Source organism: Eucyclogobius newberryi, unplaced genomic scaffold, assembly GCF_026437365.1.
Source record: "Eucyclogobius newberryi isolate DKJ021-1_F unplaced genomic scaffold, fEucNew1.0.hap1 SCAF_93, whole genome shotgun sequence".
Taxonomy (NCBI): Eukaryota; Metazoa; Chordata; class Actinopteri; order Gobiiformes; family Gobiidae; genus Eucyclogobius; species Eucyclogobius newberryi.
Window position 1 is genome coordinate 279,021 of NW_027316536.1, and position 23,480 is coordinate 302,500.

General features: G+C 50.0%; 1 protein-coding gene across 1 annotated transcript in view; it reads right to left on the minus strand.

The window, feature by feature from the left end:
• LOC140354537 (serine/threonine-protein kinase SBK1) overlaps positions 1-23,480 on the minus strand; it is a 23,582-nt gene continuing 102 nt past the window's right edge. The window contains exons 1-4 of the mRNA XM_072439570.1: positions 23,432-23,480; positions 21,754-21,956; positions 546-942; positions 1-218 (exon numbers count right to left, since the gene is read on the minus strand). The exon at positions 23,432-23,480 is cut by the window's right edge and continues 102 nt beyond it. Coding sequence (XP_072295671.1) covers positions 1-218; positions 546-942; positions 21,754-21,956; positions 23,432-23,480 — 867 coding nt within the window. The remainder of the gene's footprint in view (positions 219-545; positions 943-21,753; positions 21,957-23,431) is intronic.

Here is a 23,480-nt window from a genome sequence, read left to right on the forward strand (position 1 = left end):
TCACTTCTCAGAGTGGCTGCACGAGCTTGTTTCTGTGGGTGGGGCTTTGTTGGTTGTTGTGGGTGGGGTCAGGTCAGGCGATGTCACTGTGGGTGGGGCTTGGTCGGTGGGCGTGGCTTGTTTGAGCCAATCCTGCTGCACGTAGGCCTGTACCTCGCTCACACTGCTCCTGCGCTCCGACTCCACGGCCAACAGCCTCCTGAACATCTGCAGGGCATCTGGAGTAAACCTCCTCCACAGTGGAGGCACCTCCTCCTCCTCCCTCCCCTGCTCTCCTCCCTCCTGCTTCACTTCTCCCTCTCTCCTCCCCTCCTGTCCATCTCCCTCTTTTCCTCCCTCCTCCTTCACCTCTTTAACTCTCCTCCCTTCCTTCGTGTCTCCCTCCTTCATGTCTCCCCCTGTCCCTCCCTCCTTCATGTCTCCCCCTGTCCCTCCCTCCTTCATGTCTCCCCCTGTCCCTCCCTCCTTCATGTCTCCCCCTGTCCCTCCCTCCTTCATGTCTCCCCCTGTCCCTCCCTCCTTCATGTCTCCCCCTCCCCCCTGGCTCCACTCGCTCCACTCTTGGTAGTAGTCGTCCTGCTCGCTGCAGGCCTCCCAGGGGAAGTATCCCGTGAGGATGCAGAAGAGGAGCACCCCGAAGGCCCACGTGTCCAGGCTGGGCTCCACCCTGAGGGGCGGAGCGTTCACTCGTCCCTCCTGCAGTACCCGTGCACACAGCTCGGGGGCGCTGTAGGGCAGGGTCCCACTGATGAAGCGGATGAAGGCACCTCTCCTCTGCGCCAGCCCGAAGTCGGCCAGCTTGACTCGGCAGCAGCGCGTGTCCAGCAGCAGCACGTTCTCTGGTTTGACGTCGCGGTGCACGAGGCCACGACTGTGGATGAACTCCAGAGCGCTGCTGATCTGCAGAGCGCAGCGCTTCACCCACGTCTCAGGGATCCCCACCTGCAGGAGGAGACGGAGGGACGAGGGACGGATGAGGACGGAGGGATGAGAGACGGAGGGACGAGGGACGGATGAGGGACGGAGGGATGAGAGACGGAGAACCATAATACACACTTCTTTAATCCTCAGAAGAAATATACTAGAATAGACCATTTTTGTATTTTCAGTCAAAAACTAGAGTCGGACAAAGGTGGAATACTTCAGTATCTTCTGTTTACATCTGTTGATCTGAACGAAAAAAACACTTGAGATCCTCGTCCACAATTTAAACAAGGACAAACTTGTTTTTAAATGCGAGAAAGGCTGAAACAAGACCAAATATCATCATGTCCCTGAAGGAGCGACTGTGCCTCATAGAGACTATTTCTATTCTGAATGTGACGTTTACTCACCTCAATTATGTCCAAAAGAACGAAACAAATCCTCCCAAACTGAATCCAGAATCAGATCCAGAATGTTCCTTCGTTCCTCTGACACGTTCCTGAAGATCTCACAGATCCAGAATGTTCCGTCGTTCCTCTGACACGTGCCTGAAGCTCTCACAGATCCAGAATGTTCCATCGTTCCCCTGACACGTTCCTGAAGCTCTCACAGATCCAGAATGTTCCGTCGTTCCTCTGACACGTTCTTGAAGCGCTCACAAATCCAGAATGTTCCGTCGTTCCTCTGATACGTTCCTAAAGCTCTCACAGATCCAGAATGTTCCCTCGTTCCTCTGACACGATCCTGAAGCTCTCACAGATCCAGAATGTTCCCTCGTTCCTCTGACACGATCCTGAAGCGCTCACAAATCCAGAATGTTCCGTCGTTCCTCTGACACGTTCCTGAAGCTCTCAGAGATCCAGAATGTTCCGTCGTTCCTCTGACACGTTCCTGAAGCTCTCACAGATCCAGAATGTTCTGTCGTTCCTCTGACACGTTCCTGAAGCTCTCACAGATCCAGAATGTTCCGTCGTTCCTCTGACACGTTCTTGAAGCGCTCACAAATCCAGAATGTTCCGTCGTTCCTCTGACACGTTTCTGAAGCTCTCAGAGATCCAGAATGTTCCGTCGTTCCTCTGACACGTTCCTGAAGCGCTCACAAATCCAGAATGTTCCGTCGTTCCTCTGATACGTTCCTAAAGCGCTCAAAGATCCAGAATGTTCCATCGTTTCTCTGACACGTTTCTGAAGCTCGCACAGATCCAGAATGTTCCCTCGTTTCTCTGACACGATCCTGAAGCGCTCACAAATCCAGAATGTTCTGTCGTTCCTCTGACACGTTCCTGAAGCGCTCACAGATCCAGAATGTTCCGTCGTTCCTCTGACACGTTCCTGAAGCTCTCAGAGATCCAGAATGTTCCGTCGTTCCTCTGACATGTTCCTGAAGCTCTCACAGATCCAGAATGTTCCGTCGTTCCTCTGACACTTTCCTGAAGCGCTCACAGATCCAGAATGTTCCGTCGTTCCTCTGACACGTTCCTGAAGCTCTCAGAGATCCAGAATGTTCCGTCGTTCCTCTGACACGTTCCTGAAGCTCTCAGAGATCCAGAATGTTCTGTCGTTCCTCTGACACGTTCCTGAAGCTCGCACAGATCCAGAATGTTCCGTCGTTCCTCTGACACGTTCCTGAAGCTCTCAGAGATCCAGAATAATCCGTCGTTCCTCTGACACGTTCCTGAAGCTCTCACAGATCCAAAATGTTCCGTCGTTCCTCTGACACGTTCCTGAAGTGCTCACAAATCCAGAATTTTTCGTCGTTCCTCTGATACGTTCCTGAAGCGCTCACAGATCCAAAATGTTCCGTCGTTCCTCTGACACGTTCCTGAAGCTCTCACAGATCCAGAATGTTCCGTCGTTCTTCTGATACGTTCCTAAAGTGCTCAAAGATCCAGAATGTTCCATCGTTTCTCCGACACGTTCCTGAAGCGCTCACAAATCCAGAATGTTCCGTCGTTCCTCTGACATGTTCCTGAAGCTCTCACAGATCCAGAATGTTCCGTCGTTCCTCTGACACGTTCCTGAAGCTCGCACAGATCCAGAATGTTCTGTCGTTCCTCTGACACTTTCCTGAAGCGCTCACAGATCCAGAATGTTCCGTCGTTCCTCTGACACGTTCCTGAAGCTCTCACAGATACAGAATGTTCCCTCGTTCCTCTGACACGTTCCTGAAGCGCTCACAAATCCAGAATGTTCCGTCGTTCCTCTGACACGTTCCTGAAGCTCTCACAGATCCAGAATGTTTCGTTGTTCCGCTGACACGTTCCTGAAACGCTCACAAATCCAGAATGTTCCGTCGTTCCTCTGACACGTTCCTAAAGCTTCCACAGATCCAGAATGTTCTGTCGTTCCTCTGACACGTTCCTGAAGCGCTCACAGATCCAGAATGTTCCGTCGTTGCTCTGACACGTTCCTGAAGCGCTCACAAATCCAGAATGTTCCGTCGTTCCTCTGATACGTTCCTGAAGCTCTCACAGATCCAGAATGTTCCCTCGTTCCTCTGACACGATCTTGAAGCGCTCACAAATCCAGAATGTTCTGTCGTTCCTCTGACACGTTCCTGAAGCGCTCACGGATCCAGAATGTTCCGTCGTTCCTCTGACACGTTCCTGAAGCGCTCACGGATCCAGAATGTTCCGTCGTTCCTCTGACACGTTCCTGAAGCTCGCACAGATCCAGAATGTTCTGTCGTTCCTCTGACACGTTCCTGAAGCTCTCACAGATCCAGAATGTTCCGTCGTTCCTCTGACACGTTCTTGAAGCGCTCACAAATCCAGAATGTTCCGTCGTTCCTCTGACACGTTCCTGAAGCTCTCAGAGATCCAGAATGTTCCGTCGTTCCTCTGACACGTTCCTGAAGCTCTCAGAGATCCAGAATGTTCCGTCGTTCCTCTGACACGTTCCAGAAGCGCTCACAGATCCAGAATTTTCTGTCGTTCCTCTGACACGTTCCTGAAGCGCTCACAGATCCAGAATGTTCCGTTGTTCCTCTGACACGTTCCTGAAGCGCTCACAAATCCAGAATGTTCCGTCGTTCCTCTGACACGTTCCTGAAGCGCTCACAAATCCAGAATGTTCCGTTGTTCCTCTGATACGTTCTTAAAGCGCTCAAAGATCCAGAATGTTCCATCGTTTCTCTGACACGTTCCTGAAGCTCGCACAGATCCAGAATGTTCCCTCGTTCCTCTGACACGATCCTGAAGCGCTCACAAATCCAGAATGTTCTGTCGTTCCTCTGACACGTTCCTGAAGCTCTCAGAGATCCAGAATGTTCCGTCGTTCCTCTGACACGTTCCTGAAGCTCTCACAGATCCAGAATGTTCCCTCGTTCCTCTGACACGTTCCTGAAGCGCTCACAAATCCAGAATGTTCTGTCGTTCCTCTGACACGTTCCTGAAGCTCTCACAGATCCAGAATGTTTCGTTGTTCCGCTGACACGTTCCTGAAACGCTCACAAATCCAGAATGTTCCGTCGTTCCTCTGACACGTTCCTAAAGCTTCCACAGATCCAGAATGTTCTGTCGTTCCTCTGACACGTTCCTGAAGCGCTCACAGATCCAGAATGTTCCGTCGTTCCTCTGACACGTTCCTGAAGCGCTCAGAGATCCAGAATGTTCCGTCGTTCCTCTGACACGTTCCTGAAGCTCGCACAGATCCAGAATGTTCCGTCGTTCCTCTGACACGTTCTTGAAGCGCTCACAAATCCAGAATGTTCCGTCGTTCCTCTGACACGTTCCTGAAGCTCTCAGAGATCCAGAATGTTCCGTCGTTCCTCTGACACGTTCCTGAAGCTCTCAGAGATCCAGAATGTTCCGTCGTTCCTCTGACACGTTCCAGAAGCGCTCACAGATCCAGAATTTTCTGTCGTTCCTCTGACACGTTCCTGAAGCGCTCACAGATCCAGAATGTTCCGTTGTTCCTCTGACACGTTCCTGAAGCGCTCACAAATCCAGAATGTTCCGTCGTTCCTCTGACACGTTCCTGAAGCGCTCACAAATCCAGAATGTTCCGTTGTTCCTCTGATACGTTCCTAAAGCGCTCAAAGATCCAGAATGTTCCATCGTTTCTCTGACACGTTCCTGAAGCTCGCACAGATCCAGAATGTTCCGTCGTTCCTCTGACACGTTCCTGAAGCGCTCAGAGATCCAGAATGTTCCGTCGTTCCTCTGACACGTTCCTGAAGCTCGCACAGATCCAGAATGTTCTGTCGTTCCTCTGACACGTTCCTGAAGCTCTCACAGATCCAGAATGTTCCGTCGTTCCTCTGACACGTTCTTGAAGCGCTCACAAATCCAGAATGTTCCGTCGTTCCTCTGACACGTTCCTGAAGCTCTCAGAGATCCAGAATGTTCCGTCGTTCCTCTGACACGTTCCTGAAGCTCTCAGAGATCCAGAATGTTCCGTCGTTCCTCTGACACGTTCCAGAAGCGCTCACAGATCCAGAATTTTCTGTCGTTCCTCTGACACGTTCCTGAAGCGCTCACAGATCCAGAATGTTCCGTTGTTCCTCTGACACGTTCCTGAAGCGCTCACAAATCCAGAATGTTCCGTCGTTCCTCTGACACGTTCCTGAAGCGCTCACAAATCCAGAATGTTCCGTTGTTCCTCTGATACGTTCCTAAAGCGCTCAAAGATCCAGAATGTTCCATCGTTTCTCTGACACGTTCCTGAAGCTCGCACAGATCCAGAATGTTCCCTCGTTCCTCTGACACGATCCTGAAGCGCTCACAAATCCAGAATGTTCTGTCGTTCCTCTGACACTTTCCTGAAGCGCTCACAGATCCAGAATGTTCCGTCGTTCCTCTGACACGTTCCTGAAGCGCTCACAAATCCAGAATGTTCCGTCGTTCCACTGATACGTTCCTAAAGTGCTCAAAGATCCAGAATGTTCCATCGTTTCTCTGACACGTTCCTGAAGCTCGCACAGATCCAGAATGTTCCATCGTTCCTCTGACACGTTCCAGAAGCGCTCACAGATAGAGAATGTTCCGTCGTTCGTCTGACACGTTCCTGAAGCGCTCACAAATCTAGAATCTTCCGTCGTTCCTCTGACATGTTCCTGAAGCTCTCACTGATCCAGAATCTTCCGTCGTTCCTCTCACACGTTCCTGAAGCTCTCAGAGATCCAGAATGTTCCGTCGTTCCTCTGACACGTTCCTGAAGCTCGCACAGATCCAGAATTTTCTGTCGTTCCTCTGACACGTTCCTGAAGCGCTCACAGATCCAAAATGTTCCGTTGTTCCTCTGACACGTTCCTGAAGCTCTCAGAGATCCAGAATGTTCCGTCGTTCCTCTGACACGTTCCTGAAGCTCTCAGAGATCCAGAATGTTCCGTCGTTCCTCTGACACGTTCCTGAAGCTCTCAGAGATCAAGAATGTTCCGTCGTTCCTCTGACACGTTCCTGAAGCTCTCAGAGATCCAGAATGTTCCGTCGTTCCTCTGACACGTTCCTGAAGCTCGCACAGATCCAGAATGTTCCGTCGTTCCTCTGACATGTTCCTGAAGCTCTCACAGATCCAGAATGTTCCGTCGTTCCTCTGACACGTTCCTGAAGCTCTCAGAGATCCAGAATGTTCCATCGTTCCTCTGACACGTTCCTGAAGCTCGCACAGATCCAGAATGTTCTGTCGTTCCTCTGACACGTTCCTGAAGCTCTCAAAGATCCAGAATGTTCCGTTGTTCCTCTGACACGTTCCTGAAGCGCTCACAAATCCAGAATGTTCCGTCGTTCCTCTGATACGTTCCTAAAGCGCTCAAAGATCCAGAATGTTCCCTCGTTCCTCTGACACGTCCCTGAAGCGCTCACAAATCCAGAATGTTCCGTCGTTCCTCTGATACGTTCCTAAAGTGCTCAAAGATCCAGAATGTTCCATCGTTTCTCTGACACGTTCCTGAAGCTCGCACAGATCCAGAATGTTCCATCGTTCCTCTGACACGTTCCAGAAGCGCTCACAGATAGAGAATGTTCCGTCGTTCGTCTGACACGTTCCTGAAGCGCTCACAAATCTAGAATCTTCCGTCGTTCCTCTGACATGTTCCTGAAGCTCTCACTGATCCAGAATCTTCGTCGTTCCTCTCACACGTTCCTGAAGCTCTCAGAGATCCAGAATGTTCCGTCGTTCCTCTGACACGTTCCTGAAGCTCGCACAGATCCAGAATTTTCTGTCGTTCCTCTGACACGTTCCTGAAGCGCTCACAGATCCAAAATGTTCCGTTGTTCCTCTGACACGTTCCTGAAGCTCTCAGAGATCCAGAATGTTCCGTCGTTCCTCTGACACGTTCCTGAAGCTCTCAGAGATCCAGAATGTTCCGTCGTTCCTCTGACACGTTCCTGAAGCTCGCACAGATCCAGAATGTTCTGTCGTTCCTCTGACACGTTCCTGAAGCTCTCAAAGATCCAGAATGTTCCGTTGTTCCTCTGACACGTTCCTGAAGCGCTCACAAATCCAGAATGTTCCGTCGTTCCTCTGATACGTTCCTAAAGCGCTCAAAGATCCAGAATGTTCCCTCGTTCCTCTGACACGTTCCTGAAGCGCTCACAAATCCAGAATGTTCCGTCGTTCCACTGATACGTTCCTAAAGTGCTCAAAGATCCAGAATGTTCCATCGTTTCTCTGACACGTTCCTGAAGCTCGCACAGATCCAGAATGTTCCATCGTTCCTCTGACACGTTCCAGAAGCGCTCACAGATAGAGAATGTTCCGTCGTTCGTCTGACACGTTCCTGAAGCGCTCACAAATCCAGAATCTTCCGTCGTTCCTCTGACATGTTCCTGAAGCTCTCACTGATCCAGAATCTTCCGTCGTTCCTCTGACACGTTCCTGAAGCTCTCAGAGATCCAGAATGTTCCGTCGTTCCTCTGACACGTTCCAGAAGCGCTCACAGATAGAGAATGTTCCGTCGTTCGTCTGACACGTTCCTGAAGCGCTCACAAATCCAGAATCTTCCGTCGTTCCTCTGACATGTTCCTGAAGCTCTCACTGATCCAGAATCTTCCGTCGTTCCTCTGACACGTTCCTGAAGCTCTCAGAGATCCAGAATGTTCCGTCGTTCCTCTGACACGTTCCTGAAGCTCGCACAGATCCAGAATTTTCTGTCGTTCCTCTGACACGTTCCTGAAGCGCTCACAAATCCAAAATGTTCCGTTGTTCCTCTGACACGTTCCTGAAGCTCTCACAGATCCAGAATGTTCCGTCGTTCCTCTGACACGTTCCTGAAGCTCTCACAGATCCAGAATGTTCCGTCGTTCCTCTGATACATTCCTAAAGCTCTCACAGATCCAGAATGTTCCCTCGTTCCTCTGACACTTTCCTGAAGCTCTCACAAATCCAGAATGTTCCGTCGTTCCTCTGACACGTTCCTGAAGCTCTCAGAGATCCAGAATGTTCCGTCGTTCCTCTGACACGTTCCTGAAGCTCGCACAGATCCAGAATGTTCCGTCGTTCCTCTGACATGTTCCTGAAGCTCTCACAGATCCAGAATGTTCCGTCGTTCCTCTGACACGTTCCTGAAGCTCTCAGAGATCCAGAATGTTCCATCGTTCCTCTGACACGTTCCTGAAGCTCGCACAGATCCAGAATGTTCTGTCGTTCCTCTGACACGTTCCTGAAGCTCTCAAAGATCCAGAATGTTCCGTTGTTCCTCTGACACGTTCCTGAAGCGCTCACAAATCCAGAATGTTCCGTCGTTCCTCTGATACGTTCCTAAAGCGCTCAAAGATCCAGAATGTTCCCTCGTTCCTCTGACACGTTCCTGAAGCGCTCACAAATCCAGAATGTTCCGTCGTTCCTCTGATACGTTCCTAAAGTGCTCAAAGATCCAGAATGTTCCATCGTTTCTCTGACACGTTCCTGAAGCTCGCACAGATCCAGAATGTTCCATCGTTCCTCTGACACGTTCCAGAAGCGCTCACAGATAGAGAATGTTCCGTCGTTCGTCTGACACGTTCCTGAAGCGCTCACAAATCTAGAATCTTCCGTCGTTCCTCTGACATGTTCCTGAAGCTCTCACTGATCCAGAATCTTCCGTCGTTCCTCTCACACGTTCCTGAAGCTCTCAGAGATCCAGAATGTTCCGTCGTTCCTCTGACACGTTCCTGAAGCTCGCACAGATCCAGAATTTTCTGTCGTTCCTCTGACACGTTCCTGAAGCGCTCACAGATCCAAAATGTTCCGTTGTTCCTCTGACACGTTCCTGAAGCTCTCAGAGATCCAGAATGTTCCGTCGTTCCTCTGACACGTTCCTGAAGCTCTCAGAGATCCAGAATGTTCCGTCGTTCCTCTGACACGTTCCTGAAGCTCGCACAGATCCAGAATGTTCTGTCGTTCCTCTGACACGTTCCTGAAGCTCTCAAAGATCCAGAATGTTCCGTTGTTCCTCTGACACGTTCCTGAAGCGCTCACAAATCCAGAATGTTCCGTCGTTCCTCTGATACGTTCCTAAAGCGCTCAAAGATCCAGAATGTTCCCTCGTTCCTCTGACACGTTCCTGAAGCGCTCACAAATCCAGAATGTTCCGTCGTTCCACTGATACGTTCCTAAAGTGCTCAAAGATCCAGAATGTTCCATCGTTTCTCTGACACGTTCCTGAAGCTCGCACAGATCCAGAATGTTCCATCGTTCCTCTGACACGTTCCAGAAGCGCTCACAGATAGAGAATGTTCCGTCGTTCGTCTGACACGTTCCTGAAGCGCTCACAAATCCAGAATCTTCCGTCGTTCCTCTGACATGTTCCTGAAGCTCTCACTGATCCAGAATCTTCCGTCGTTCCTCTGACACGTTCCTGAAGCTCTCAGAGATCCAGAATGTTCCGTCGTTCCTCTGACACGTTCCAGAAGCGCTCACAGATAGAGAATGTTCCGTCGTTCGTCTGACACGTTCCTGAAGCGCTCACAAATCCAGAATCTTCCGTCGTTCCTCTGACATGTTCCTGAAGCTCTCACTGATCCAGAATCTTCCGTCGTTCCTCTGACACGTTCCTGAAGCTCTCAGAGATCCAGAATGTTCCGTCGTTCCTCTGACACGTTCCTGAAGCTCGCACAGATCCAGAATTTTCTGTCGTTCCTCTGACACGTTCCTGAAGCGCTCACAAATCCAAAATGTTCCGTTGTTCCTCTGACACGTTCCTGAAGCTCTCACAGATCCAGAATGTTCCGTCGTTCCTCTGACACGTTCCTGAAGCTCTCACAGATCCAGAATGTTCCGTCGTTCCTCTGATACATTCCTAAAGCTCTCACAGATCCAGAATGTTCCCTCGTTCCTCTGACACTTTCCTGAAGCTCTCACAAATCCAGAATGTTCCGTCGTTCCTCTGACATGTTCCTGAAGCTCTCAGAGATCCAGAATGTTCCGTCGTTCCTCTGACACGTTCCAGAAGCTCGCACAGATCCAGAATGTTCTGTCGTTCCTCTGACACTTTCCTGAAGCGCTCACAGATCCAGAATGTTCCGTCGTTCCTCTGACACGTTACTGAAGCTCTCACAGATCCAGAATGTTCCGTCGTTCCTCTGACACGTTCCTGAAGCTCTCACAGATCCAGAATGTTCCCTCGTTCCTCTGACACGTTCCTGAAGCGCTCACAAATCCAGAATGTTCCGTCGTTCCTCTGAAACGTTCCTGAAGCTCTCACAGATCCAGAATGTTTCGTTGTTCCGCTGACACGTTCCTGAAACGCTCACAAATCCAGAATGTTCCGTCGTTCCTCTGACACGTTCCTAAAGCTTCCACAGATCCAGAATGTTCTGTCGTTCCTCTGACACGTTCCTGAAGCGCTCACAGATCCAGAATGTTCCGTCGTTCCTCTGACACGTTCCTGAAGCGCTCACAAATCCAGAATGTTCCGTCGTTCCTCTGATACGTTCCTGAAGCTCTCACAGATCCAGAATGTTCCCTCGTTCCTCTGACACGTTCCTGAAGCTCTCACAGATCCAGAATGTTCCCTCGTTCCTCTGACACGATCTTGAAGCGCTCACAAATCCAGAATGTTCTGTCGTTCCTCTGACACGTTCCTGAAGCGCTCACGGATCCAGAATGTTCCGTCGTTCCTCTGACAAGTTCCTGAAGCTCTCAGAGATCCAGAATGTTCCGTCGTTCCTCTGACACATTCCTGAAGCTCGCACAGATCCAGAATGTTCTGTCGTTCCTCTGACACGTTCCTGAAGCTCTCACAGATCCAGAATGTTCCGTCGTTCCTCTGACACGTTCTTGAAGCGCTCACAAATCCAGAATGTTCCGTCGTTCCTCTGACACGTTCCTGAAGCTCTCAGAGATCCAGAATGTTCCGTCGTTCCTCTGACACGTTCCTGAAGCTCTCAGAGATCCAGAATGTTCCGTCGTTCCTCTGACACGTTCCAGAAGCGCTCACAGATCCAGAATTTTCTGTCGTTCCTCTGACACGTTCCTGAAGCGCTCACAGATCCAGAATGTTCCGTTGTTCCTCTGACACGTTCCTGAAGCGCTCACAAATCCAGAATGTTCCGTCGTTCCTCTGACACGTTCCTGAAGCGCTCACAAATCCAGAATGTTCCGTTGTTCCTCTGATACGTTCCTAAAGCGCTCAAAGATCCAGAATGTTCCATCGTTTCTCTGACACGTTCCTGAAGCTCGCACAGATCCAGAATGTTCCCTCGTTCCTCTGACACGATCCTGAAGCGCTCACAAATCCAGAATGTTCTGTCGTTCCTCTGACACGTTCCTGAAGCTCTCAGAGATCCAGAATGTTCCGTCGTTCCTCTGACACGTTCCTGAAGCGCTCACAGATCCAGAATGTTCCGTTGTTCCTCTGACACGTTCCTGAAGCGCTCACAAATCCAGAATGTTCTGTCGTTCCTCTGACACGTTCCTGAAGCTCTCAGAGATCCAGAATGTTCCCTCGTTCCTCTGACACGTTCCTGAAGCTCTCACAGATCCAGAATGTTCCGTTGTTCCTCTGACACGTTCCTGAAGCGCTCACAGTTCCAGAATGTTCCGTCGTTCCTCTGACACTTTCCTGAAGCGCTCACAGATCCAGAATGTTCCGTCGTTCCTCTGACACGTTCCTGAAGCTCTCACAGATCCAGAATGTTCCGTCGTTCCTCTGACACGTTCCTGAAGCTCTCACAGATCCAGAATGTTCCCTCGTTCCTCTGACACGTTCCTGAAGCGCTCACAAATCCAGAATGTTCCGTCGTTCCTCTGACACGTTCCTGAAGCTCTCACAGATCCAGAATGTTTCGTTGTTCCGCTGACACGTTCCTGAAACGCTCACAAATCCAGAATGTTCCGTCGTTCCTCTGACACGTTCCTAAAGCTTCCACAGATCCAGAATGTTCTGTCGTTCCTCTGACACGTTCCTGAAGCGCTCACAGATCCAGAATGTTCCGTCGTTGCTCTGACACGTTCCTGAAGCGCTCACAAATCCAGAATGTTCCGTCGTTCCTCTGATACGTTCCTGAAGCTCTCACAGATCCAGAATGTTCCCTCGTTCCTCTGACACGATCTTGAAGCGCTCACAAATCCAGAATGTTCTGTCGTTCCTCTGACACGTTCCTGAAGCGCTCACGGATCCAGAATGTTCCGTCGTTCCTCTGACACGTTCCTGAAGCTCTCAGAGATCCAGAATGTTCCGTCGTTCCTCTGACACGTTCCTGAAGCTCGCACAGATCCAGAATGTTCCGTCGTTCCTCTGACACGTTCCTGAAGCGCTCAGAGATCCAGAATGTTCCGTCGTTCCTCTGACACGTTCCTGAAGCTCGCACAGATCCAGAATGTTCTGTCGTTCCTCTGACACGTTCCTGAAGCTCTCACAGATCCAGAATGTTCCGTCGTTCCTCTGACACGTTCTTGAAGCGCTCACAAATCCAGAATGTTCCCTCGTTCCTCTGACACGTTCCTGAAGCTCTCAGAGATCCAGAATGTTCCGTCGTTCCTCTGACACGTTCCTGAAGCTCTCAGAGATCCAGAATGTTCCGTCGTTCCTCTGACACGTTCCAGAAGCGCTCACAGATCCAGAATTTTCTGTCGTTCCTCTGACACGTTCCTGAAGCGCTCACAGATCCAGAATGTTCCGTTGTTCCTCTGACACGTTCCTGAAGCGCTCACAAATCCAGAATGTTCCGTCGTTCCTCTGACACGTTCCTGAAGCGCTCACAAATCCAGAATGTTCCGTTGTTCCTCTGATACGTTCCTAAAGCGCTCAAAGATCCAGAATGTTCCATCGTTTCTCTGACACGTTCCTGAAGCTCGCACAGATCCAGAATGTTCCCTCGTTCCTCTGACACGATCCTGAAGCGCTCACAAATCCAGAATTTTCTGTCGTTCCTCTGACACGTTCCTGAAGCTCTCAGAGATCCAGAATGTTCCGACGTTCCTCTGACACTTTCCTGAAGCGCTCACAGATCCAGAATGTTCCGTCGTTCCTCTGACACGTTCCTGAAGCTCTCAGAGATCAAGAATGTTCCGTCGTTCCTCTGACACGTTCCTGAAGCTCTCAGAGATCCAGAATGTTCCGTCGTTCCTCTGACACGTTCCTGAAGCTCGCACAGATCCAGAATGTTCCGTCGTTCCTCTGACATGTTCCTGAAGCTCTCACAGATCCAGAATGTTCCGTCGTTCCTCTGACACGTTCCTGAAGCTCTCAGAGATCCAGAATGTTCCGTCGTTCCTCTGACACGTTCCTGAAGCTCGCACAGATCCAGAATGTTCTGTCGTTCCTCTGACACGTTCCTGAAGCTCTCAAAGATCCAGAATGTTCCGTTGTTCCTCTGACACGTTCCTGAAGCGCTCACAAATCCAGAATGTTCCGTCGTTCCTCTGATACGTTCCTAAAGCGCTCAAAGATCCAGAATGTTCCCTCGTTCCTCTGACACGTTCCTGAAGCGCTCACAAATCCAGAATGTTCCGTCGTTCCTCTGATACGTTCCTAAAGTGCTCAAAGATCCAGAATGTTCCATCGTTTCTCTGACACGTTCCTGAAGCTCGCACAGATCCAGAATGTTCCATCGTTCCTCTGACACGTTCCAGAAGCGCTCACAGATAGAGAATGTTCCGTCGTTCGTCTGACACGTTCCTGAAGCGCTCACAAATCTAGAATCTTCCGTCGTTCCTCTGACATGTTCCTGAAGCTCTCACTGATCCAGAATCTTCCGTCGTTCCTCTCACACGTTCCTGAAGCTCTCAGAGATCCAGAATGTTCCGTCGTTCCTCTGACACGTTCCTGAAGCTCGCACAGATCCAGAATTTTCTGTCGTTCCTCTGACACGTTCCTGAAGCGCTCACAGATCCAAAATGTTCCGTTGTTCCTCTGACACGTTCCTGAAGCTCTCAGAGATCCAGAATGTTCCGTCGTTCCTCTGACACGTTCCTGAAGCTCTCAGAGATCCAGAATGTTCCGTCGTTCCTCTGACACGTTCCTGAAGCTCTCAGAGATCAAGAATGTTCCGTCGTTCCTCTGACACGTTCCTGAAGCTCTCAGAGATCCAGAATGTTCCGTCGTTCCTCTGACACGTTCCTGAAGCTCGCACAGATCCAGAATGTTCCGTCGTTCCTCTGACATGTTCCTGAAGCTCTCACAGATCCAGAATGTTCCGTCGTTCCTCTGACACGTTCCTGAAGCTCTCAGAGATCCAGAATGTTCCATCGTTCCTCTGACACGTTCCTGAAGCTCGCACAGATCCAGAATGTTCTGTCGTTCCTCTGACACGTTCCTGAAGCTCTCAAAGATCCAGAATGTTCCGTTGTTCCTCTGACACGTTCCTGAAGCGCTCACAAATCCAGAATGTTCCGTCGTTCCTCTGATACGTTCCTAAAGCGCTCAAAGATCCAGAATGTTCCCTCGTTCCTCTGACACGTTCCTGAAGCGCTCACAAATCCAGAATGTTCCGTCGTTCCTCTGATACGTTCCTAAAGTGCTCAAAGATCCAGAATGTTCCATCGTTTCTCTGACACGTTCCTGAAGCTCGCACAGATCCAGAATGTTCCATCGTTCCTCTGACACGTTCCAGAAGCGCTCACAGATAGAGAATGTTCCGTCGTTCGTCTGACACGTTCCTGAAGCGCTCACAAATCTAGAATCTTCCGTCGTTCCTCTGACATGTTCCTGAAGCTCTCACTGATCCAGAATCTTCCGTCGTTCCTCTCACACGTTCCTGAAGCTCTCAGAGATCCAGAATGTTCCGTCGTTCCTCTGACACGTTCCTGAAGCTCGCACAGATCCAGAATTTTCTGTCGTTCCTCTGACACGTTCCTGAAGCGCTCACAGATCCAAAATGTTCCGTTGTTCCTCTGACACGTTCCTGAAGCTCTCAGAGATCCAGAATGTTCCGTCGTTCCTCTGACACGTTCCTGAAGCTCTCAGAGATCCAGAATGTTCCGTCGTTCCTCTGACACGTTCCTGAAGCTCGCACAGATCCAGAATGTTCTGTCGTTCCTCTGACACGTTCCTGAAGCTCTCAAAGATCCAGAATGTTCCGTTGTTCCTCTGACACGTTCCTGAAGCGCTCACAAATCCAGAATGTTCCGTCGTTCCTCTGATACGTTCCTAAAGCGCTCAAAGATCCAGAATGTTCCCTCGTTCCTCTGACACGTTCCTGAAGCGCTCACAAATCCAGAATGTTCCGTCGTTCCACTGATACGTTCCTAAAGTGCTCAAAGATCCAGAATGTTCCATCGTTTCTCTGACACGTTCCTGAAGCTCGCACAGATCCAGAATGTTCCATCGTTCCTCTGACAAGTTCCAGAAGCGCTCACAGATAGAGAATGTTCCGTCGTTCGTCTGACACGTTCCTGAAGCGCTCACAAATCCAGAATCTTCCGTCGTTCCTCTGACATGTTCCTGAAGCTCTCACTGATCCAGAATCTTCCGTCGTTCCTCTGACACGTTCCTGAAGCTCTCAGAGATCCAGAATGTTCCGTCGTTCCTCTGACACGTTCCTGAAGCTCGCACAGATCCAGAATTTTCTGTCGTTCCTCTGACACGTTCCTGAAGCGCTCACAGATCCAAAATGTTCCGTTGTTCCTCTGACACGTTCCTGAAGCTCTCACAGATCCAGAATGTTCCGTCGTTCCTCTGACACGTTCCTGAAGCTCTCACAGATCCAGAATGTTCCGTCGTTCCTCTGATACATTCCTAAAGCTCTCACAGATCCAGAATGTTCCCTCGTTCCTCTGACACTTTCCTGAAGCTCTCACAAATCCAGAATGTTCCGTCGTTCCTCTGACATGTTCCTGAAGCTCTCAGAGATCCAGAATGTTCCGTCGTTCCTCTGACACGTTCCAGAAGCTCGCACAGATCCAGAATGTTCTGTCGTTCCTCTGACACTTTCCTGAAGCGCTCACAGATCCAGAATGTTCCGTCGTTCCTCTGACACGTTACTGAAGCTCTCACAGATCCAGAATGTTCCGTCGTTCCTCTGACACGTTCCTGAAGCTCTCACAGATCCAGAATGTTCCCTCGTTCCTCTGACACGTTCCTGAAGCGCTCACAAATCCAGAATGTTCCGTCGTTCCTCTGACACGTTCCTGAAGCTCTCACAGATCCAGAATGTTTCGTTGTTCCGCTGACACGTTCCTGAAACGCTCACAAATCCAGAATGTTCCGTCGTTCCTCTGACACGTTCCTAAAGCTTCCACAGATCCAGAATGTTCTGTCGTTCCTCTGACACGTTCCTGAAGCGCTCACAGATCCAGAATGTTCCGTCGTTCCTCTGACACGTTCCTGAAGCGCTCACAAATCCAGAATGTTCCGTCGTTCCTCTGATACGTTCCTGAAGCTCTCACAGATCCAGAATGTTCCCTCGTTCCTCTGACACGTTCCTGAAGCTCTCACAGATCCAGAATGTTCCCTCGTTCCTCTGACACGATCTTGAAGCGCTCACAAATCCAGAATGTTCTGTCGTTCCTCTGACACGTTCCTGAAGCGCTCACGGATCCAGAATGTTCCGTCGTTCCTCTGACACGTTCTTGAAGCGCTCACAAATCCAGAATGTTCCGTCGTTCCTCTGACACGTTCCTGAAGCTCTCAGAGATCCAGAATGTTCCGTCGTTCCTCTGACACGTTCCTGAAGCTCTCAGAGATCCAGAATGTTCCGTCGTTCCTCTGACACGTTCCAGAAGCGCTCACAGATCCAGAATTTTCTGTCGTTCCTCTGACACGTTCCTGAAGCGCTCACAGATCCAGAATGTTCCGTTGTTCCTCTGACACGTTCCTGAAGCGCTCACAAATCCAGAATGTTCCGTCGTTCCTCTGACACGTTCCTGAAGCGCTCACAAATCCAGAATGTTCCGTTGTTCCTCTGATACGTTCCTAAAGCGCTCAAAGATCCAGAATGTTCCATCGTTTCTCTGACACGTTCCTGAAGCTCGCACAGATCCAGAATGTTCCCTCGTTCCTCTGACACGATCCTGAAGCGCTCAAAAATCCAGAATGTTCTGTCGTTCCTCTGACACGTTCCTGAAGCTCTCAGAGATCCAGAATGTTCTGTCGTTCCTCTGACACGTTCCTGAAGCTCTCAAAGATCCAGAATGTTCCGTTGTTCCTCTGACACGTTCCTGAAGCGCTCACAAATCCAGAATGTTCCGTCGTTCCTCTGATACGTTCCTAAAGCGCTCAAAGATCCAGAATGTTCCCTCGTTCCTCTGACACGTTCCTGAAGCGCTCACAAATCCAGAATGTTCCGTCGTTCCACTGATACGTTCCTAAAGTGCTCAAAGATCCAGAATGTTCCATCGTTTCTCTGACACGTTCCTGAAGCTCGCACAGATCCAGAATGTTCCATCGTTCCTCTGACACGTTCCAGAAGCGCTCACAGATAGAGAATGTTCCGTCGTTCGTCTGACACGTTCCTGAAGCGCTCACAAATCCAGAATCTTCCGTCGTTCCTCTGACATGTTCCTGAAGCTCTCACTGATCCAGAATCTTCCGTCGTTCCTCTGACACGTTCCTGAAGCTCTCAGAGATCCAGAATGTTCCGTCGTTCCTCTGACACGTTCCTGAAGCTCGCACAGATCCAGAATTTTCTGTCGTTCCTCTGACACGTTCCTGAAGCGCTCACAGATCCAAAATGTTCCGTTGTTCCTCTGACACGTTCCTGAAGCTCTCACAGATCCAGAATGTTCCGTCGTTCCTCTGACACGTTCCTGAAGCTCTCACAGATCCAGAATGTTCCGTCGTTCCTCTGATACATTCCTAAAGCTCTCACAGATCCAGAATGTTCCCTCGTTCCTCTGACACTTTCCTGAAGCTCTCACAAATCCAGAATGTTCCGTCGTTCCTCTGACATGTTCCTGAAGCTCTCAGAGATCCAGAATGTTCCGTCGTTCCTCTGACACGTTCCAGAAGCTCGCACAGATCCAGAATGTTCTGTCGTTCCTCTGACACTTTCCTGAAGCTCTCACAGATCCAGAATGTTCCGTCGTTCCTCTGACACGTTCCTGAAGCTCTCACAGATCCAGAATGTTCCCTCGTTCCTCTGACACGTTCCTGAAGCGCTCACAAATCCAGAATGTTCCGTCGTTCCTCTGACACGTTCCTGAAGCTCTCACAGATCCAGAATGTTTCGTTGTTCCGCTGACACGTTCCTGAAACGCTCACAAATCCAGAATGTTCCGTCGTTCCTCTGACACGTTCCTAAAGCTTCCACAGATCCAGAATGTTCTGTCGTTCCTCTGACACGTTCCTGAAGCGCTCACAGATCCAGAATGTTCCGTCGTTCCTCTGACACGTTCCTGAAGCGCTCACAAATCCAGAATGTTCCGTCGTTCCTCTGATACGTTCCTGAAGCTCTCACAGATCCAGAATGTTCCCTCGTTCCTCTGACACGTTCCTGAAGCTCTCACAGATCCAGAATGTTCCCTCGTTCCTCTGACACGATCTTGAAGCGCTCACAAATCCAGAATGTTCTGTCGTTCCTCTGACACGTTCCTGAAGCGCTCACGGATCCAGAATGTTCCGTCGTTCCTCTGACAAGTTCCTGAAGCTCTCAGAGATCCAGAATGTTCCGTCGTTCCTCTGACACGTTCCTGAAGCTCGCACAGATCCAGAATGTTCTGTCGTTCCTCTGACACGTTCCTGAAGCTCTCACAGATCCAGAATGTTCCGTCGTTCCTCTGACACGTTCTTGAAGCGCTCACAAATCCAGAATGTTCCGTCGTTCCTCTGACACGTTCCTGAAGCTCTCAGAGATCCAGAATGTTCCGTCGTTCCTCTGACACGTTCCTGAAGCTCTCAGAGATCCAGAATGTTCCGTCGTTCCTCTGACACGTTCCAGAAGCGCTCACAGATCCAGAATTTTCTGTCGTTCCTCTGACACGTTCCTGAAGCGCTCACAGATCCAGAATGTTCCGTTGTTCCTCTGACACGTTCCTGAAGCGCTCACAAATCCAGAATGTTCCGTCGTTCCTCTGACACGTTCCTGAAGCGCTCACAAATCCAGAATGTTCCGTTGTTCCTCTGATACGTTCCTAAAGCGCTCAAAGATCCAGAATGTTCCATCGTTTCTCTGACACGTTCCTGAAGCTCGCACAGATCCAGAATGTTCCCTCGTTCCTCTGACACGATCCTGAAGCGCTCACAAATCCAGAATGTTCTGTCGTTCCTCTGACACGTTCCTGAAGCTCTCAGAGATCCAGAATGTTCCGTCGTTCCTCTGACACGTTCCTGAAGCTCTCACAGATCCAGAATGTTCCGTTGTTCCTCTGACACGTTCCTGAAGCGCTCACAGTTCCAGAATGTTCCGTCGTTCCTCTGACACGTTCCTGAAGCTTTCACAGATCCAGAATGTTCCGTCGTTCCTCTGACACGTTCCTGAAGCTCTCAGAGATCCAGAATGTTCCGTCGTTCCTCTGACACTTTCCTGAAGCTCTCACAGATCCAGAATGTTCCGTCGTTCCTCTGACACGTTCCTGAAGCTTCCACAGATCCAGAATGTTCCGTCGTTCCTCTGACACTTTCCTGAAGCTCTCACAGATCCAAAATGTTCCGTCGTTCCTCTGACACGTTCCTGAAGCTCTCACAGATCCAGAATGTTCCGTCGTTCCTCTGACACGTTCCTGAAGCGCTCACAGTTCCAGAATGTTCCGTCGTTCCTCTGACACGTTCCTCAAGCTTTCACAGATCCAGAATGTTCCGTCGTTCCTCTGACACGTTCCTGAAGCTCTCACAGATACAGAATGTTCCGTCGTTCCTCTGACACGTTCCTGAAGCTCTCAGAGATCCAGAATGTTCCGTCGTTCCTCTGACACGTTCCTGAAGCTCGCACAGATCCAGAATGTTCCGTCGTTCCTCTGACATGTTCCTGAAGCTTGCACAGATCCAGAATGTTCCGTCGTTCCTCTGACACGTTCCTGAAGCTTTCACAGATCCAGAATGTTCCGTCGTTCCTCTGACACGTTCCTGAAGCTCTCACAAATCCAGAATGTTCCGTCGTTCCTCTGACACGTTCCTGAAGCTCTCACAGATCCAGAATGTTCCGTCGTTCCTCTGACACGTTCCTGAAGCTCTCACAGATCCAGAATGTTCCGTCGTTCCTCTGACACGTTCCTGAAGCTCTCACAGATCCAGAATGTTCCGTCGTTCCTCTGAGACGTTCCTGAAGCTCTCACAGATCCAGAATGTTCCCTCGTTCCTCTGACACGTTCCTGAAGCTCTCACAGATCCAGAATGTTCCGTCGTTCCTCTGACACGTTCCTGAAGCGCTAACAGTTCAAGAATGTTCCGTCGTTCCTCTGACACGTTCCTGAAGCTTTCACAGATCCAGAATGTTCCGTCGTTCCTCTGACACGTTCCTGAAGCTCGCACAGATCCAGAATGTTCCGTCGTTCCTCTGACACGTTCCTGAAGCGCTCAGAATGTCTCAGAGTGTGTGAGTCTGAAGTGTTGATTTCCTGCCGTTCTGAGCCAAGTGTTTGTGAAGTCCAGGGATTTCAACCGGTCAAGTGCAGGTCACTGACGACTGTTCTACTACTGAACACGCCTGTACCTTTGACTGAACATGTTTGTACCTTTGACTGAACACGCCTGTACCTTTGACTGAACATGTTTGTACCTTTGACTGAACACGCCTGTACCTTTGACTGAACACGCCTGTACCTTTGACTGAACACGCCTGTACCTTTGACTGAACACGCCTGTACCTTTGACTGAACATGTCTGTACCTTTGACTGAACACGTTTGTACCTTTGACTGAACACACCTGTACCTTTGACTGAACACGCCTTTACCTTTGACTGAACACGCCTGTACCTTTGACTGAACACGTTTGTACCTGTGACTGAACACGCCTGTACCTTTGACTGAACACGTTTGTACCTTTGACAGAACACGCCTGTACCTTTGACTGAACACGTTTGTACCTTTGACTGAACACGCCTGTACCTTTGACTGAACACGCCTGTACCTTTGACTGAACACGCCTGTACCTTTGACTGAACACGCCTGTACCTTTGACTGAACATGTCTGTACCTTTGACTGAACACGTTTGTACCTTTGACTGAACACACCTGTACCTTTGACTGAACACGCCTTTACCTTTGACTGAACACGCCTGTACCTTTGACTGAACACGTTTGTACCTGTGACTGAACACGCCTGTACCTTTGACTGAACACGTTTGTACCTTTGACAGAACACGCCTGTACCTTTGACTGAACACGTTTGTACCTTTGACTGAACACGCCTGTACCTTTGACTGAACACGCCTGTACCTTTTACTGAACACGTTTGTACCTTTGACTGAACACGCCTGTACCTTTGACTGAACATGTCTGTACCTTTGACTGAACACGTTTGTACCTTTGACTGAACACGCCTGTACCTTTGACTGAACACGCCTCTACCTTTGACTGAACACGCCTGTACCTTTGGTTGGATGACGGCGAACAGGTCTCTCCCGATCACCAGTTCTTGGGCGAAACAGTAATGTTCGTTGGACCTGAACACGATCCCGAACAGGCCGACGATGCACGGATGTGACGACACGTGCAGCGAGATGCAGTATTCACGGAGGAAACTCTGCAGCTGCGTCGAGGCTTTGGGCATCACCTTCAGTGCCATCGGGGTTCCTGAACACAACACAGAGAGAGGCCCCTGAACATGACGCAGAGACAGAGAGGGGCCCCTGAACGCATCACAGAGACAGAGAGAGGCCCCTGAACGCAATACAGAGACAGAGAGGGGCCCTGAACGCAATACAGAGACAGAGAGGGGCCCTGAACGCAACACAGAGACAGAGAGGGGCCCTAAACGCAACAAAGAGACAGAGAGGGGCCCCTGAACGCATCACAGAGACAGAGAGAGGCCCCTGAACGCATCACAGAGACAGAGAGAGGCCCCTGAACGCAATACAGAGACAGAGAGGGGCCCTGAACGCAATACAGAGACAGAGAGGGGCCCTGAACGCAACACAGAGACAGAGAGGGGCCCTAAACGCAACACAGAGACAGAGAGGGGCCCTGAACGCAATACAGAGACAGAGAGGGGCCCTGAACGCAACACAGAGACAGAGAGGGGCCCTGAACGCAACACAGAGACAGAGAGGGGCCCTAAACGCAACACAGAGACAGAGAGGGGCCCTGAACGCAATACAGAGACAGAGAGGGGCCCTGAACGCAACACAGAGACAGAGAGGGGCCCTGAACGCAACACAGAGACAGAGAGGGGCCCTAAACGCAACACAGAGACAGAGAGGGGCCCTGAACGCAATACAGAGACAGAGAGGGGCCATGAACGCAACACAGAGACAGAGAGCTTCTGTTGTTCCTGTGTGGTTGAGGGTTGGATTCCAGGCGGTCAGAGGAGACGGTGAGACATTCAGCAGGAGCCGCACAGAATGTGACAAACTGACACTTGTTTTACAGTTCAACGTCTAAAGATTATTTTCATCATATTTTTATTTATATTTATTGTAAACATTTTATATTTCTTTATATTTCGTGTTTGTAAATGTGTCTCAGAGGAACAGGACCCAAGGGACACATTTTACTTTTAGTCTTTGAGTTTTCTACATTTTCAGAGCAGTATCTGTACTTGTACTTGTGTTTGTACTTGACCTTGTACTTGACCTTGTACTTGTACTTGACCTTGTACTCGTACTCGTACTTGTACTTGTACTTGTGTTTGTACTTGACCTTGTACTTGACCTTGTACTTGTACTTGACCTTGTACTCGTACTCGTACTTGTACTTGTACTTGTGTTTGTACTTGACCTTGTACTTGACCTTGTACTTGTACTTGACCTTGTACTCGTACTCGTACTTGTACTTGTACTTGTACTTGACCTTGTACTCGTACTCGTACTCGTACTTGTACTTGTACTTGTACTTGACCTTGTACTCGTACTCGTACTTGTACTTGTACTTGTACTTTCTACTTTCTTCATACACTGACCATCGTAAACACTTCTAACACAAACGTCCAGAACCTTCACAACCGCGACATCAGTTTATTGTCTCTGTGGGTGGGTCTAGTCCTTCTGTGGGCGGGGCCTGTGTCTCTATGGGCGGTGCTTGTGTCTCTGGTGGGCGTGGCTTGTTGTTACCTCGGCAGCGATGCGTCACAAGCAGGACACGCCCGTATTTCCCACGTCC